At 43.9% G+C, this 19,801-nt stretch overlaps 1 protein-coding gene across 1 annotated transcript in view; it reads right to left on the reverse strand.

Moving 5' to 3' along the window:
- The window catches only part of LOC126282418 (A disintegrin and metalloproteinase with thrombospondin motifs 7-like), a 488,845-nt gene that overhangs the window by 393,383 nt on the left and 75,661 nt on the right, over positions 1 to 19,801 (reverse strand). Inside the window, exon 4 of the mRNA XM_049982076.1 lies at positions 480 to 673. Coding sequence (XP_049838033.1) covers positions 480 to 673 — 194 coding nt within the window. The remainder of the gene's footprint in view (positions 1 to 479; positions 674 to 19,801) is intronic.

Genomic DNA, 19,801 nt, shown 5'->3' on the forward strand with positions numbered 1-19,801 from the left:
AATTGTGATCTTCCAACTTGCCTCCCGGTGGAGGTTCGCGTCCTCCCTCGGGCATGGATGCGTGTTTTGTTCTTAGCATAAATTAGTTTAACTTACTTTAAGTAGTGTGTAAGTCTGGGGACCGATGACCTCAACAGTTTGGTCCCTTAGGAATTCACACACATTTGAACATTCCATCTTTCCAAGAGCAAAATTACAGAACTCCATACGTTGTTGTTCGTCCCCTTCAAAATGGTTCAAATGACTCTAAGAACTATGGGACTTAACATCTGAGGTCATAAGTCCCTTAGAACTACTTAAACCAAAGTAACCTAAGGACACCACACACATCCATGCCCGAGGCAGGATTCCAACCTGCGACCGCAGCAGTCCCGCGGCTACGGACTGCAGCGCCTAGAACCGCTCAGCCACCCCCGCCGGCGAATAGCCATATTAATAACAAAAAAGTGCTCTAGGAGCGGTGTTTGCCGGGTACTCGCCATGTTCATGATGGTGAGGATGTAGTTCTCGAGGTCGGAGCCCTTGTGGTAGTCGAGGAACTTCTTGTCGGCGACGACGAGCGTCTCGAGGTACCTCGGCTGGCTGACGGAGCGCGCGCTGGCGTTGCGGCCGCTCCAGCCCTCCTGCTGCGACTGCCACCGCAGCCTCTCCGCCCACGCCGCCCGCCAGTCATCTGCGGCACGCGGCGCAGCCGAGCTGAGCACGAGCTATTTGCTAGATTTCTAAGTTCGGTTATGTTCTTGTAACGGGTTTCACTTCGGACTGTCATATAACAGCTCTGCGCGCCACCTATATGCGTCCTCTGCAGACAGTGTATACAAGCCTCATTCCTTTGTTCACCCATGTGTTCGCTTGACGCTCCTGTCGCAAAGTTACGGACGTGTCTCTGTGGATTATATACAACTGTGCACCTTTCTTTGTGAGTGTGGTTCTACATTGCACCATTCTGGCCTGCTGGTACGACATTATTAAGGTATGCGTCGTTCAATTTCATTATTTACTTAGCGTTCTATGCCGTGGTTGTACGATATTATATTAGTTATTTTTGACTCGGCCTCTGAGGTTTCGTCTGATTCTAAGCGCACTATAGTCTAGCACAGAGCCGTTGTACGGTTTTTAAAATGTTGTAAAACGAAAATTTTATGTTCGTAAAAATTGCTTACTCCCATTTAGAATCGTCCAAGCTAGGACCATACAGTATATTTACACTACACGCCATTACAATTGCTACACCACGAAGATGACGTGCTACAGATGCGAAATTTAACCGACAGGAAGAAGATGCTGTGATATGCAAATGATTAGCTTTTCAGAGCATTTACACAAGGTTGGCGCCGGTGGCGACACCTACAACGTGCTGACATGAGAAAAGTTTCCAACGTATTTCTCATGCACAAACAGCGGCTGACCGGCATTGCCTGGTGAAACGCTGTTGTGATGCCTCTTGTAAGGAGGAGAAATGCGTACCACCACGTTTCCGACTTTGATAAAGGTCGGATTTTAGCATATCGCGATTGCAGTTTATCGTATCCCGACACTGCTGCTCGCGTTGGTCGAGATCCAATGACTGTTAGCAGAATATGGAATCGGTGAGTTCAGGAGGGAAATACAGAACGCCGTGCTGGATCCCAACAGCCTCGTATCACAAGCAGTTGAGATGACAGACATCTTATCCGCATGGCTGTAACGGATCGTGCAGCCACGTCTCGAACCCTGAGTGAACACATGGGCATGTTTGCAACACAACAACCATCTGCACGAACAGTTCGACAACGTTTGCAGCAGCATGGACTATCAGGTCGGAGACCATGGCTGCGGTTACCCTTCACGCTGCATCACACACAGGAGCGCCTGCGATGGTCTACTCAGCGACGAACCTGGATGCACGAATGGCAAAACCTCATTTTTTCAGATGAATCCAGGTTCTATTTTCAGCATCATGATGGTCGCATCCGTGTTTGGTGACATCGTGGTGAACGCACATTGGAAGCCTGTATTCGTCATCGCCATACTGGTGTATCACCCGGCGTGATGGTATGAGGTGCCATTGGTTACACGTCTCGGTCACCTCTTGTTCGCATTGACGGAACTTTGAACAGTGGATGTTACATTTCAGATGTGTTACGACCCGTGGCTCTACCCTTCATTCGATCCCTGCGAAACCATACATTTCAGCAGGATAATGTACGACCGCATGTTGCAGGTCCTGTACGGGCCTTTCTGGATACAGAAAATGTTCTACTGCTGCCCTGGCCAGCACAGTTCTACTGCTGCCCTGGCCAGCACATTCTCCAACTGAAAACGTCTGATCAATGGTGGCCGAGTTACTGTCTCGTCACAATACGCCAATCACTACTCTTGATGAAGTGTGGTAATGTGTTGAAGCTGCATGGGCAGCTGTACCTGTAAATGCTATCCAACCTCTGATTGACTCAATGCCAGGCGTATCAAGGCCGGTATTATTGTCAGAGGCGGTTGTCCTGGTTACTGATTTCTCAGGATCTATGCACCCAAACTACGTGAAAATGTGATCACATGTCAGTTCTAGTATAATATATTTATACAATGAATACCCGTTTATCATCTGCATTTCTTCTAGGTGTAGCAATTTTAATGGCCAGTAGTGTAGCTTATTTTTCAATCCATACTGGTAATCTAAAGATGCCCATTAAGGCTAAACGCGTTGTTAGTAAAAGAATCAAGTCTGTTTTTACTTCAAATAGTCTACATACGGGTGCTGTACCACGCGGTCTAATAAAGTCGAAAATATTTTACGAAATTCCGTTAAATTTTGGTTCCACGGCAGATAACAGTAAGTTAAAGGTCGTAGATTCAACTAAATACCTAGGGATTATAATTACAAATAACTTAAATTGTAACTATGACATTGATAATGTTGTGGGGAAAGTCAACGAAACATTCATTTTATTGGAATATTCAATAGGTCTACTAAAGAGACTGCATAGAACACGATTTCCGTTCTGTTCTAATATATTTCTACGCGGTAATCAGACTAGACGGAGGACATCGAAGAACTTGAAAGAACTGCAGCTCGTTTCGTATTGTCGTGATGTATGAGTGAGAATGTCACGGACATTATACACAGTTCGGGTAGCAATAAATAAAACTGAGGCGTTTTTCAGTACGGCGAGATCTTTTTGCGGAATTTCAATTAGCGACTTTATCCTCCTAATGCGAAAATATTTTGTTGGCTCGCTCCCACTTTGAGAGAGATTACCATCGTGACAAAGTAAGAGACATCAGAGCTCTCGCAGAATAATTTAGATTTTCATTTCTCGTAAGTGCTATTCTAGAGTGGAATGGTCGAGAAACGGTGTGAAAATATTTCTGTGAAGCCTCTGCCAAACACTCAAATATGAACTGCATGGTAATCGTGTGGACGTGGATGTAGATATTGCCCACATCTTCTGAGTAATTACGCATTGTAGCGTAAAATGAAACTTTCTGAGACAGTAAAAAGAAGAGCGGTTCGATTACAGTTGACTGCCCACTGGAAATTACTTTAAAAAAAGCCTTATTATCTCGGCAATAGACTGCAGTATCCAAACCAAGTGAACTGGTTTAGTGGTATGATATGGCACTCATATTTCGGAAGACGGTGGTTCAAATCCCTATTCGGCCAATCGGATTTAATTTTGTGTCATTTCTCTAATTGCTTAAGGAAAATGCCGGGACGAAAAGGCTTGTGATCTGTCTCTGATGACCTGGTCGTCAATGGAGTATTATACCACATGAACCATGGACCTTGCCTATGGTGGGAAGGTTTGCGTGCCTCAGCGATACAGATAGCCGTATCGCAGGTGACACCGCAACGGAGGGGTATCTGTTGAGAGGCCAGACAAACGTGTGGTTCCTGAAGAGGGGCAGCAGCCTTTTCAGTAGTTGCAGGCGCAACAGCCTGGATGATTGACTGATCTGGCCTTGCAACATTAACCAAAACGGCCTTGCTGTGCTGGTACTGCGAACGGCTGAAAGCAAGGGGAAACTAGAGCCGTAATTTTTCCCGAGGACATGCAGCTTTACTGTATGGTTAAATGATGATGGCATCCTCATGGGTAAAATATTCCTGAGGTAAAATAGTTCCCCATTCGAATCTCCGGGTGGGGACTACTCAAGAGGCCGTCGTCATCAGGAGAAACAAAACTGGCGTTGTTCCGATCGGAGCGTTAAATGTGAGATACCTTAATCGGGCAGGTCGGTTGGAAAATTTAAAAAGGGAAATGGCTAGAGTAAAGTTAGATATGGGGAATAAGTGAAGTTCGGTGATAGGGAGGAACCAAAGTTCTGGTCAGGTGAATACAGGGTTATAAATACAACATCAGACATGGGTAATGCAGAAGTAGGTTTAATAATGAATAAAAAATAGGAACGCTGTAAGCTACCATGAACAGGGTAGTGAATGCATTACTGTAGCCAAGATTGACACGAAGCTCACACCCAGTAGAGTACTACAAGTTTATATGCCAACTAGCTCCTCAGATGAGGAGCAGATGTATGATGAGATAAAAGAAAGTATTCAGATAGTTAAGGGAGCTGAAAATTTCACGGGGGACTGGAATTCGATACCAGGAAAAGGAAGAGAAGAAAAAGTAATAGGTGAATATGGACTGAAGGAAAGGAATGAAAGAGGCCGCGCGGATTAGCCGTGCTGTCCAGGGCGCGTTGCCGCGGTTCCCCCCCCCCCCCTCCCCTCCCCCATCGGAGGTTCGAGTCCCCACCTCGGGAATGGGTGTATGTGTTGTCCTCAGCATAAGCGTAGTTCAAGTTAGATTCCAAAGAAAGCAGGAACTGCAAGTGTAAAAACTACAGAACTATCAGTTTAATAAGTCACTGCTGCAAAATACCAACACGAATCACTTACAGAACAATGGAAAAACTCGTAGAAGCCGACCACGCAGAAGATCAGTTTATATTCCGGAGAAATGCAACAACACGCGATGCAATACTGACCCTATGAATTTTCATAGCAAAAAAGTTAAGGAAATGCAAACTTATGTTTATAGCATTTGTAGACATAGAGAAAGCTTTTGACAATGTTGACTGGAATACTCTCTTTCCTATTCTGAAGGCAACAGGGGTAAAATACGGGGATCAAAAGGCTGTTTACAATTTGTACAGAAACCAAACGGCAGTTATAAGAGTCGAAGGGCACGAAAGGGGAGGGAGTGAGACAGATTTCTAGCCTATCCCCGACGTTATTGAATCTGTATATTGAGCAAGCAGTAAAGGAAACAAAAGAATAATTTGGAGTAGGAATTAAAGTCCAGGGAATAGAAACAAAAACTACGATGTTTGCCGATGACATTGCCATTTTGACAGAGACAGCAAAGAACTTGGAAGAGCAGTTGAGCGGAATGGACAGTGTCTTGAAAGGAGGTTATAAGATGAACATCAACAAAAGCAAAACGATGATAATGGAATGTAGTCAAATTAAAACAGGTGATGCTGAGGGAATTATATTAGCAACTGAGACAATGTAAGTAGTAACTGAGTTTCGCTGTTTGGAAAGCAAAATAAGTGATTATGGTCGAAGCAGGGAGGGAATAAAACGGAGACTGCCAATGGCAGGAAAAGCGTTTCTGAAGAATAGAATTTGTTAATGTCGAGTATAGATTTAAACGTGAGGAAGCCTTTTCTGAAAGTATTTGTATGAAGTGTAGCCATGTATGGAAGTGAAACATGGACGATGAATTGTTTATACTAAAAGGGAATAGAAGCTTTTGAAATGAGGTGCCACAGAAGAATGCTGAAGATTAGATGAGTAGATCACAAAACTAAGGAGGAAGTACTGGATAGAACTGGGAGAACAAAGTGGGTCTGAGCACTATGGGACTTAACTTCTGAGGTCATCAGTCCCCTAGAACTTAGAACTACTTAAATCTAACGAACCTAAGAACATCACACACATCCATGCCCGAGGCAGGATTCGAACCTGCGACAGTAGTGGTCGCGCGGTTCCAGGTTGTAGCGCCTAGAACCGCTCGGCCACTTCGGCCGGCGAACTGAGGAGAAGAGAAATTTGTGGTACAACCTGATTAGAAGAAGGGATCGGTTGGTAGGACACATTCTGAGGCATCAAGGGATCACCAATTTAGTATTGGAGGGAACAGTGTGGGGCCAAAATCGTAGAGGAAAACCAAGAGATGAATACTGTAAGCAGATTCAGAGGGATGTAGGTTGCAGTAGTTACTCGGAGATGAAGAGGCTTGCACAGGATAGAGTAGCATGGAGAGCTGAAGCAAACAAGTCTTAGGACTAAAGACTACCACAACAATACAGCCGTAATCTTCTTTTTTCCAATATTTAATAGTTAGTCACGAACATGGTCATAATCAGCCATTTCATATCTACCACTTGATAAACGGCCTCCTTTAGACTGTTCCACTCGGTGCGAAGTACAGCGATTGCAACCATGTTGCTCCTTCATATATCCTAGTGTGATTTATCCACTTTTCATTAGACGTTATTGCCGGTCTTTTCCATCTCTGCATAATTACTGTGCAATTGTCACTTCAATGTTTAACAGAGGGTTCATCGAACCACTTTCAAGCTACTTATCGACTGTTCCACTCTCGAATTTCACTTAGGAAAAATGAAAACCTAAATTTTTCCGTACTATGATTTCTCTTACTTTATTACGAGGGTCATTTTTCCTGTTTGGGTGTGAGTCAACAATAAGTTTTCGCATTCGGAGGGGAAAGTTGCTAACTGAAATTTCGTGAAAAGATCCTGCTGCAACGAAAAATGTCATTGTTTCAATGATTTCCGCCCCAGCATAGGTACCATATCTTTGACATCCTCTCCCTCATTTAGCGATAACACAAAACGAGCTATCCTTCTTTGAACTTTTGATGTCCTCCGTCAAGAAGAGGATGGACAACCATAGTGGAACAGTCTGTTTAGTCGATTTGTAGCATCTTTTACGATTTCTGTGAGCACAACAGAGTCTATGGATTGTTTTACCCACAACATTTGCTATATATTGATTTAGATTTAAATTGCTATTAACAGTAATCCTCAGACATTCAGCTGAATCGAAACCTTTAATTTTGTGATTTATCGTGTAAGTGAAAGTTAACGATATATTTGGTTGTTATGTGGAGGACTTGACGCATATTTTGTTTGGGGTCAATTGACATCTTTAGTACCGCAGAGGTGCTTTGTCTAAATTATTTTTCAATTCATTTTGACCTTCTGTGGACTTTAATAGACAGCAAATGACAGTACAGTTTGCAAGCAATCTAAGAGGGCTGCACAGATTGTCTCCTAAATTATTTGTACAGGTAAGAATAGAAGAGGATCTATACCAGATGTCACTTTGATTCATTCGATGACTTGCCGTCATTACTACGAAACGAGCCTTCTTTGAAATTTTTGTTATCAGTCAACGGATTACAGCCTTGTGTTCAGAAACTCAGTGACTCTAATGGGGATGATGACAGAGAAAAAGCCGAAATTCTAAATTCCTTTTTCCCATATTCTTTCAAATTGTCGGATGAACACTTAAATGAGGGACATCGAAATAAGTCACTGCGGAATCAGTTAACAGGGTAAAGGGGACTGGTTTCATAAGATAACTGTATGACTCTACGTAGAGAATATGAAAGAACTTCGTTCTCTTATAGTACCTGTCTACTGTAAGTCGCTGGACGGTCGAAGAATTTCACGTGATTGGAAAAATATCCCAGTCCTTCCCGAGTTCAGGAAGGGTAATCCACCAAACACACGCAACTACAGGTCTATATCGCTGCCGTGAAGTACTGGAACACGTTTATTCTAGCATGTTAACACCTTTCTGAAGACCGAAAATCTCCTCTACAGAAATCAAGATGAACTCTGCAAATAACGACAGAATGAAGCTCAGCTCGCTCTCTTCGTCCACGAGGCCCAGAAGGCAGCAGACACCGGCGCCCAGGTTGACGCCGTCTTCCTTTACATCTAGGACGTGTTGGACACGGTTCTGCACTGTCGCATAATAAACAGAATACAAGCGTAATATACACTGCCCAGTCATATTAATGTGAGCACTTGTCAAAAGCCTGAATAACCACTTTTTGCAGCACTTACAACTAAGAGACGTGCAGGAAGTTCTGGAAGGTGCCGACAGGGATGTGGAGTCATGGCGACTTCGGTGCATTAGGTTTCTCGTTTGAGGATCCATGCCGCGAACAGTCTGAACGAAGTACCCCTGCAAATTCCCGATTGGGTTTTAATCTGCGGAATTTGGTGGCGAGAAGAGTACGATAAACCCATTCTGGTGCTCTTCGGACCACGTACGTACACTGCGAGCTGTGTGACACGTTGCATTGTCCTACTGGTAGATGCCATCGGGCCGAGTAAACCAAAGTGCATGTTCGGGTGGACATTGTCCCCAAGGATAGGTGTACACTTGTATTGATCCACTGTGCCTTCCTTAATGGCAAGAACATCCAGGAAATGACAAGAAAACAATCTACAGATCATAAAGCTCCTCCCTTCGACCTGGACCCGTTGCTTTCAGATGTTTCGCGCCGTACTCGCCAACGGCAGTCTGACCAATGGAACATGAAACGTGATTTAATTGAGAAGGCCACCTCTCGCCACTCAGTGGACGTACAGCTGCAATATTGGCGTGCAGATTCCAACTTAAAATGCCGATGAACAGCAGACAGGAAGGATGCTTGCTGTGGAGGCCCATACGCAGAACCGATCACTAAACGGCCGTTGAGAAGACATGGTTTGTGGCTCCTTGGCTCATGTGTGCAGTCAGCTCTTCGTCCGTACACACCTCCGCAACCGCCATCTGTGGCCCTTGGTGCAGCACGGCTGCCTTGGCGCCAGTTTTGGATAGCACCATTTTACCATGCATGTTATTCTTAAACCACCGCGGCATGCGAAACAGTTTATAAAATAAGCGTTAGGGAGGTGCTTCCATCCTTGGCCCGAAAGCCAATGATCACGACCATTTGAACTTAAGGTAAATTTCTCAGTTTCCCCATTACGACAATGACTTAATGACTTCACTGCTTTCCACGTAAACCGAACCCGCAACACCCCTCCCCCCACAAATCCCCTCCTCTAGTGCTCCCACCTGCCGGCTGCAAGTGGTTATTGCAGGACGCAGCCGAACATTGGCAGTGGTCACAATAACGTGATTGGACCGTGTATATCAGACCGGGTGGAGCAGTTCCTTTCAAACAGATCACAACGTGCAGTCCTTAACGACAGAAAGCTACAGATGTAAATATAGCTTTTAGTGCAACCCACGGCAGTATTTTAGGGCCATTATTGTTCGCAATCTACACACGTGATATGGTGGGTAATGTCGCAGGCTCCTTGAGAATTTTCGTGGATGATTCGGTCGGATACAGAAAAATCGCATAAAATGTAACGAAATTCAAGGGGACCTGTTAAGGATCGACGCGTGGTACCAAAGCTAGCATTCATCCCTCAACACAAAGAAATATAATACACTGCTCTTTAGAAGAACAGTGTGTTCGGGAATGCTTTAGTAAGCACAAAAGTGTCATCTAGATGCTTCATGTTCGGGGAACAGGCAATCTACTCCATTCTGGTGTCCTTACATGCTGAAGGAACGTGTTCACCAGAACGTCACGATGATCACGCGGATTATCACTAATCAAGATGAAATTTTCATCCAAATGTTTGTGATAAGGCCCAACTATTTGTTGCAGAATCTCGTCCCTGTACCGTTGGACAGTGAGACTGCCCTCAAAAACCGCGCGAGGTGTACGGTGGCCCGACGTAACGCCACCCCAGAACATCACTCCACCACCACCTAGTTGCACATGTGGGACACAGTGTCGTTGGTGCTCGATATTACCAGGTTGTCTCCAAACACATTATCTGGGATTATCAGGATACAAACAGATCCAAGTTTCGTCCGTAAACAACACCCAACGCCAATACCGGGGACTCCGTCCTGCATGATTTCCTGACCATCTGTAACGGAGTAGACGGCGTTGTGCTGTACGACTTGGGGCTCACCATTTTCGTCGGGAATGGAGAGTCGCATCGTGCAATCACCTCTAGAGCTTGACCCGATGTATGTCGTCCTGTAGCCTCTTCTAGCACAGAATTCAGTTCTGTAGCACTCAGCCCACGGTTACTTTGACTCAAATGTCGTAGAAATCGATCATCTTGTGGACCTGTCGAACATGGGCGGCCTATGTGGTGTAACTCTTCAACACTACTTCTTTAAAGTCAGTACCGACATTGGAATGTTTTTTATTTGCAGTGTTACATTTACACGATCATGATTTCGGCTTCAAAGTACCATTATCAAGTGCATTAAGTGTTATGTCAAGAATGTATACTCAGTTATAAAATAAAGCAGAAATATTGACCCTTAGACAATGTGTGTAATAGTGTATTTTAAATACGACAGTATGCCATCTTAGGCACTGTATAACACTTAATACACTTGATAATGGCACTTTGAAGCCGAAATAATGATCGTGTAAATGTAACACTGCAAATAAAAAGCAGTCTAATGGCGGTACTGACTTTAAAGAAATATATTGTGACTGAGGCCCCACATTAGGAAAAAAATATTCAGCACTACTTGTCAATGAACTTCAAGTCCGCACCACATCAGTATTATTCCGGTGTACACCTAGAGAAGCTTCCCTGATTGACAAGTCTTCTGCGCGTAACGTGGTGATGCTGATTTGATTAATGTCTCGATTGTCCTTCGTGGCGTGTTGGATGTTCAGTCTACTATTTCACAGACATCTGTAGTGTGTCTTCTGCTGGTGGTTTACTTTCAGTTGAAATGCTACAGTCCTTTCGAATGTGGCGTTCTATCCATAGGTAACGCTCGTGGTAACTGTGTGTATGTTTACAAGCAAAGTCAGGGCGGCGACCTTCCGATCAGTATAGGAACGGTCACAATAATAGCACACCTGCACGACATATCAAGGTGATGCAAAACTTCTCTTAATGTGTGCAGACTGACGGAAATGGAAAGTGTTACAACATGAACACCTTGAACCAACGTTACCTAAACGACTCTCCAATATCGCCATGCTATGGGATTTGTTGATTAAAATGTCTTTCTTATGTGCTCTTATTTTTAGTATTTTCAATACAGGAAAATGCCATTCCTACATTCGAAAAATGAGTAAATGATGCCTATCGGGTGTGTCTAAAGCTACTAAATGTTTTCAGGAGGAGATTGCCACAAACATGCCCATGGGTCGTGCATGTGTTGCTTATAACCATCTTACGGACTGTGAGAAAGATCAAATCGTTGGAATGGGGGATATGAGAACATCGTACCCACAAATCGCACAGACAGTTGGCTGTAGAGCAAAGACTGCAGAACAATTGATGAAGAGTTGGGCTCAGGTAAGAAGAGTTGGTTCAGGTCCTTTCAGAGGGAATACACCACGAGAAAATGGGAGCATTGTTTGTCTGTGATTGTTGAATAGATCGATAGCAACAGATAAAATTTGGATCGAGGTTACAGGCAGTGTGTCATTACGAATGATCGAGTACAGATTACTGGAGGCTGGTGATATCTCAAGCTGCCATTCGTTGATTAATGCTGACTCCATATCACAGACAACAGGACCTTGCATGGATGGATCCAGAGTTGACTGGGACATTGAGTGGAATTCTTTGATGTACAGGTATGAGTCTCGCTTCAGTCTACGGTGGTCAGATAGATACCAACGTGTCCGTCAATGACCTGGTGAAAGGCCACCGGAAACAGCGATTCTCGAAACTCATACCTAGACAGCTCCTGGAAGCATGGTGGGGGGATCTACCGGATGTGACAACAGTACTGATTCTGTAATCGTCGAAGGAAGCCTGAGAGCTCGCCAGTAAGTGACGAAAATGATAAACCCACTTGACATATCCGTCATGATTCCAAACGGAATTTTCCAGCAAGATAACGCAAGACCCGAGACAGTAATTCACAACTGAATCATCTTGAGGAAAGCTTGGATTCTTTTCTGGCTGCCTAGTCCCCTGATTTGTCACCCACAGAGCTTGTCTGTTATGTGATAAAAAGACACATAATTCCATACGAGCCTACAGCCGGCAATATTCATGAACTGTTACAGCATATGTTTCAGCCATGGCAAGATGACATTCGAAGCTGCTTGCTTCCATGTCTCAGCGGTGAGAATGTATTCATGACCGTTGTGGTCACATCTTATACCGATGTTGACGATGGACAACAGTTCCGAACGGAATCAAAGTTTAATAATTTATTACCCGTTTTGTGATGAACATTCCTACGAAGGTTGACAAATATCAGTCCTTAATGTACTGAATTTGAAAAAACGGACAGGGTATGATAGCTTACCGTCCCAGATAACAGAGGTCACCTGTGCGTCACCTTGTCTGCATGAGCTTCTAATGCGCTGCTGACTGGAAGATAATGACTGGATGGACAACTAAAGATGAAGAAGAAGTGTGAAACTGGTTTGACTGCTTTCAGTAGATTAAATTCAAATTTTCATGATAAAAATTCCATTCAGTGTTACCAGTTAACTTATGATCGTGAGACGTCGACTTTTAATGTGAAAACAACTTTGAAGCAGCCAACAACGGAGAGACGCCTGCCGGAAATTATTAGAAGAGGCGGGAAAAGAAGTAAGGTCTTTGGAAGACGATGGGCGAATTGGTGCTCCATGGAGAAAAGAAGTTATTTTCAGCATTCGGAGGATATGTAAAAAAAGGACCAAGACGACGACGTAATGGGAGGCCATTATATAGCACCTGATGTCAAATTGTTGTTGTTGTTGATGATGATGAGTCTGATAGAAACGAAGACAGTGTTCTGAGTTTTCCGAAACTATATGAATTCCAAGAAGTACAGTACGGTATCTGACCGATAGTGTCCAGACATCCCTATATAATGCAAAATTGACCAATAGGTATCAAGAGTCGCATAAAATTAGGCGCGGGTTATTGTATTGTCAGGAAAGAAATAGTAACAGCAGAATGGTTCAATCAGAAGAGCTCAGTGTCTTCGAACGTGAACTAGTCATTCCATGTTAACTGATTAACAAATCCATAGATCCATTTCAACCTTTCTAAAGTTTCCCAAGCCGACTATAGATAATATTATCGTGAAGTTGAAACGCGAAGGAATAACCACAGCCCAACCAGTGCTCGTGTACTAACAGACAGGGACTGTCGTGCATTATGGAAGTGGTTGTAAAAGTCACAAGAAAACAGCGGAAGGAATCACCTGCGAATTCCAGAGTGCTACCAGCAGTCCAGTTAACGCAATGACTGTAGTAAGAAGTTAAAACGAATGGAGTACAATGATCGAGCACCTATTTCTATAGTCAGTACTAAGGGACACTTGAGGTAGGCTAAGAGCGACACGGCTGTAGAGTGAATGATGGGAGACACATGATTTGGAGTGATTTCAATCATTCTTTATCCCGTGGCAGTCCAGTGGAAGGGTTTAGGTTGGGCGAATACCTGAAGAACGTTAACTGCCTTCACGTGTAGCGTCAACAGCGAAGCACGGAAGAGGTGCTGTTACGGTATGTAGGTGTCTTTCAAAAATGTCTCTAAGCACTATGGGACTTAACGACTGAGGTCATCAGACCCCTACACTTACAACTACTGAAACGTAACTAACCTAAGGACATCACACACATACATGCCCGAGGCAAGATTCGAATCTGCGACCGTAGCAGCAGCTCGGTTCCGGACTGAAGAACATTTCTCTGGCCCTTAAAGAACAAACAGCGGCCGGCAGGTGTCTTTCGTACTTAGGGTGTGGTCCCCTTACTGTGCTTAAAGAAACGCTAAATGTCGAAGGATATGAAAGCATTTCACATCTTTAGGTACTGCGGACAGTAGAGGAACAGTTCAACGATGATGATTGTTTGTCAGCGTGACAGTGCACCCTGTTGTAAAGCATCTTTCGAAATGCTCTGGCTTGCCCAGAGTCTCGACCGGAGCCCAGTGGAACAACTTTGGAGTGAGTTACGATGTCGATTTCGCTTTAGAGCCAGCGTTCAACATCACTACCTTCTCTGGTTTCGCATCTTGAGGAAGGATGGTTTATCATTCATCCACAGATATTCAGTCAGTTCACTGAAAGTGTCCCCATCAGAGTTCAGACCATTGTAAAGGCAAAGGGTGGACTGAACTCGACTCATTATAATGTCCACTAATCGTTGTCGGGATACTTTTATCCTTTTCCTCAGTTAATGAACTTAAGGGGTATAGAAACGGCACCCGAGGACCGGGTAGGTAGTTCTTTCTTTGGGTTGGTTGGTTGGGAGGGTGGGGGGCGACACCGTCGTTTCGTCTTTTTATGGCTGCGGCGAAGGATTCTTACTCTCGGTTTTAAAGCCACGAAGTTGCGTGCGCGCAAACCGCCCGGCCACCTGCGCCGTGCGGCTTGTGGTGACAGCTTTCGGCTGCCAGAGCAGCTAAGGTGTCCGCAAGGCGAACGGCTCTGCGGTCGGAATTCCAGCGGAGTCTCTGACTTTGACCTCAGACAACGTTTGCGCCGTTATGAAACTATCGAGGTTGCGAGTCCATGCTGTGATGTGTCAGCAGTTACTGGGGAGCCCTAGTCTCTTGGTGCTGGCAACGTCTCAGACATTTATATATAGTCTGAGTCTTATCACTTTTTTTGTTTTGTTTTTGTTTCTTTCCAGTCGTACCCACGGGCACGTTGCGCAACGTCGAGAGAAGAACTGCTACAGTCTTTACAAGTATAGATAGGTGGATACAGAAGCTGTTTACCACGCTGCTCCTACAGTCGCAGGTTCGAATCCTGCGTCGGGCTTGGATGTGTGTGCTGTCCTTAGGTTAGGTAGTTCTAAGTGTAGGGGTCTGATGACCTCACACGTTAAGTCCCGTAGTGCTCAGAGCCATTTGAACCATTTTGATACACTGTTTGGTGATTTATTAGTATAACAATATAATACTTGTCCCTCTTTATCCAGAGCATTCTTCTGAAGGTATCACCTGCCACAGCGGGCAACGCAAGTTAAACTAAGATATCACTTATAACAACGACGTATATCGCGACGAATTTATTGTTTCCTACTTTCTCGGTGAACTTGTGGCGTTAAATCTCTATAAAATTCCTAACTTTCAACAGTATCATTGTCTTCGTCATGAAAGCAACTGACTAACGGGTAACAGGTGTAAATGAGCGTGTTTGTCAGTCAGGCTGTTGATGAAACTTTCAGTTTATATATCTACTGCGAAATTATTTCTGGGGGCTGATAAATAATTGGTCAAAACTATGTTTATGCATTGTTCTATGGAAATGGTGGCTTTTCCACATCTAAAACGTTTAATAACTTGATTAAATGTACTTCATTTATTACTGTCTTCGTGAGCTAAAACATTTTTCTTTTTTGTAAATTGTAGCACTTATTTGCTGCCTAATATCATTCATCCTCCCCCCATGAACCATGGACCTTGTCGTTGGTGGGGAGGCTTGCGTACCTCAGCGATACAGATGGCCGTACCGCAGGTGCAACCACAACGGAGGGGTACCTGTTGAGAGGCCAGACAAACATGTGGTTCCTGAAGAGGGGCAGCAGCCTTTTCTGTAGTTGCAGGGGCAACAGTCTGGATGATTGACTGATCTGGCCTTGCAACATTAACCAAAATGGCCTTGCTGTGCTGGTACTGCGAACTGTAGTTCAAGCAAGGGGAAACTAGAGCCGTAATTTTTCCCGAGGACATGCAGCCTTACTGTATGATTAAATGATGATGGCGTCCTCTTGGGTAAAATATTCCGGAGGTAAAATAGTCCCCCATTCGGATCTCCGGGCGGGGACTACTCAGGAGGACGTCGTTATCCGGAGAAAGAAAACTGGCGTTCTACGGATCGGAGCGTGGAATTTCAGATCCCTTAATCGGGCAGGTAGGTTAGAAAATTTAAAAAGGCAAATGGATAGGTGAAAGTTAGATATAGTGGGAATTAGTGAAGTTCGGTGGCAGGAGGAACAAGACTTTTGGTCAGGTGAATACAGGGTTATAAATACAAAATCAAATAGGGGTAATGCAGGAGTAGGTTTAATAATGAATAAAAAATAGGAGTGCGCGTAAGCTACTACAAACAGCATAGTGAACGCATTATTCTGGCCAAGATAGACACAAAGCCCATGCCTACTACAGTAGTACAAGTTTATATACCAACTAGCTCTGCAGATGATGAAGAAATTGATGAAATGTATGATGAGATAAAAGAAATTATTCAGTTAGTGAAGGGAGACGAAAATTTAATAGTCATGGGTGACTGGAATTCGTCAGTAGGAAAAGGGAGAGAAGGAAACATAGTGGGTGAATATGGACTGGGGCTAAGAAATGAAAGAGGAAGCCGTCTGGTAGAATTTTGCACAGAGCATAACTTAATCATAGCTAACACTTGGTTCAAGAATCATAAAAGAAGGTTGTCTACATGGAAGAGACCTGGAGATACTAAAAGCTATCAGATAGATTATATAATGGTAAGACAGAGATTTAGGAACCATGTTTTAAATTGTAAGACGTTTCCAGGGGCAGATGTGGACTCTGACCACAATTTATTGGTTATGACCTGTAGATTAAAATTGAAGAAAATGCAAAGAGGTGGGAATTTAAGGAGATGGGACCCGGATAAACTGAAAGAACCAGAGGTTGTACAAAGTTTCAGGGAGAGCCTAAGGAAACAATTGACAGGAATGGGGGAAAGAAATACAGTAGAAGAAGAATGGATAGCTTTGAGGGATGAAGTAGTGAAGGCAGCAGAGGAGCAAGTATGTAAAAAGACGAGGGATAGTAGAAATCCTTGGGTAACAGAAGAAGTATTGAATTTAATTGATGAAAGGAGAAAATATAAAAATGCAGTACATGAAGCAGGCAAAAACGAATACAAACGACTCAAAAATGAGATCGACAGGAAGTGCAAAATGGCTAAGCAGGGATGGCTAGAGGACAAATGTAAGGATATAGAAGCTTATCTCACTAGAGGTAAGATAGATACTGCCTACAGGAAAATTAAAGAGACCTTTGGAGAAAAGAGAACAACTTGTATGAATATCAAGAGCTCAGATGGAAACCCAGTTCTAAGCAAAGAGGGGAAAGCAGAAAGGTGGAAGGAGTATATATACGGTCTATACAAGGGCGATGTACTTGAGGACAGTATTATGGAAATGGAAAAGGATGTAGATGAAGATGAAATGGGAGATACGTTACTGCGTGAAGAGTTTGACAGAGCACTGAAAGACCTGAGTCAAAACAAGGCCCCGGGAGTAGACAACATTCCATTAGAACTACTGACGGACTTGGGAGAGCCAGTCCTGACAAAACTCTACCAGCTGGTGAGCAAGATTTATGAGACAGGCGAAATACCCTCAGACTTCAAGAAGAATATAATAATTCCAATCCCAAAGAAAACAGGTGTTGACAGATGTGAAAATTAGCGAACTATCAGTTTAATAAGTCACAGCTGCAAAATACTAACGCGAATTCTTTACAGACGAATGGAAAAACTGGTAGATGCGGACCTCGGGGAGGATCAGTTTGGATTCCGTAGAAATGTTGGAACACGTGAGGCAATACTGACCTTACGACTTATCTTAGAAGAAAGATTAAGAAAAGGCAAACCTACGTTTCTAGCATTTGTAGACTTGGAGAAAGCTTTTGACAATGTTGACTGGAATACTCTGTTTCAAATTCTGAAGGTGGCAGGGGTAAAGTGCAGGGAGCGAAAGGCTATTTACAATTTGTACAGAAACCAGATGGCAGTCATAAGAGTCGAGGGATATGAAAGGGAAGCAGTGGTTGGGAAAGGAGTGAGACAGGGTTGTAGTCTCTCCCAGATGTTATTCAATCTGTATATTGAGCAAGCAGTAAAGGAAACAAAAGAAAAATTCGGAGTAGGTATTAAAATTCATGGAGAAGAAGTAAAAACTTTGAGGTTCACCGATGACATTGTAATTCTGTCAGAGACAGCAAAGGACATGGAAGAGCAGTTGAACGGAATGGACAGTGTCTTGAAGGGAGGATATAAGACAAACATCAACAAAAGCAAAAAGAGGATAATGGAATGTAGTCTAATTAAATCGGGTGATGCTGAGGGAATTAGATTGGGAAATGAGACACTTAAAGTAGTAAAGGAGTTTTGCTATTTAGGAAGTAAAATAACCGATGATGGTCGAAGTAGAGAGGATATAAAATGTAGACTGGCAATGGCACGGAAAGCGTTTCTGAAGAAGAGATATTTGTTAACATCGAATATAGATTTATGTAGCAGGAAGTCGTTTCTGAAAGTATTTGTATGGAGTTAGCCATGTATGGAAGTGAACCATGGACGATAACAAGTTTGGACAATAAGAGAATAGAATCTTTCGAAACGTGGTGCTACAGAAGAATGCTGAAGATAAGGTGGATAGATCGCGTAACTAATGAGGAGGTATTGAATAGGATTGGGGAGAAGAGAAGTTTATGGCACTACTTGACTAGAAGAAGGGATCGGTTGGTAGGACATGTCCTGAGGCATCAAGGGATCACAAATTTAGCATTGGAGGGCAGCGTGGAGGGTAAAATTCGTAGAGGTCGAAGAGATGAATACACTAAGCAGATTCAGAAAGATGTAGGTTGCAGTAGGTACTGGGAGATGAAGAAGCTTGCACAGGACAGAGTAGCATTGAGAGCTGCATCAAACCAGTCTCAGGACTGAAGACCACAACAACAACAACAATATCAAAATATCCACGGGTGTACTGCCGGTCTATAGTGTCCAACGGGCACAATATTTCGGCGATCAAACATGTCGCCATCATCAGGTGAACTGACGGACTGAGCTCCTGTGAACGTGCCGGCACGGAGATCCATACGCTATGGCTGCTCAGAGGGAACTGGGTTCGGTCGCGGCGGCGGCCGATTTAAATACCCTCCGCCCGCGGCGCGCTCCCTCCGCCGCCCGCGCCCCGCGCCACGGTAGCGCGGTGGAACAGATTGCGACGGCGTCTGAGATGACGTCGGTGTGATGGCTCTGTCCGCCGTGGTCGTCACAACTATGCGTTTGCTCGATTTACTCTTGATTAACCCAATCGCTGGTTCCCAAGCCTTGCTAAGATTATAGCTACAGTCACGGTTTATGAGGTCGTCATTGATGCGAATTTCGATAGCCTCTCTAACAACGATGTCCCAGTATCTCGACGTCTGTACCAGAATCCTCGTGCGGTCATACTCCATAGTGCCCGTTGCACACTATAGACCGGCAGTACACCCGTGGATATTTGGATTATCAAATACGCCGGGAGAAACTCAAGAATCACAACAAAAATATCATTCATAGTGATACATACTCGAACTGGTGTCAGTAATATTGCATGGAAACCATTGCTTAAAAACACGTTAATGCTACAGACGAGATTCATTTTCTGTAACGTAATCTACCTGAGGGCGCTCTCTGTGCAACAATTGATTTCCATGATGTTTTGATGCCTTTCAGATAAACGATTTTGATAGATTGATTGCAACGACGTAGAATACGAAATACTGAGGTAACTATAGAGTTCATTGATTGACGAAAATTTGTGTAATCCTTCAAAGTTAGCGAAAGACAAATTTGTAACGAAATAGCTTTCAAACTGGCGGTGAACTGCAACGCTCGTCCATGGTTAAGAGTTGCGAGATCTGATAATGGGTTGGCTGGTTGGTTTGGGGAAGGAGACCAGACAGCGTGGTCATCGGTCTCATCGGATTAGGGAAGGATGGGGAAGGAAGTCGGCCGTGCCCTTTCAGAGGAACCATCCCGGCATTTGCCTGGAGTGATTTAGGGAAATCA

The sequence above is a fragment of the Schistocerca gregaria genome, chromosome 7 (genome assembly GCF_023897955.1).
Source record: "Schistocerca gregaria isolate iqSchGreg1 chromosome 7, iqSchGreg1.2, whole genome shotgun sequence".
NCBI lineage: Eukaryota > Metazoa > Arthropoda > Insecta > Orthoptera > Acrididae > Schistocerca > Schistocerca gregaria.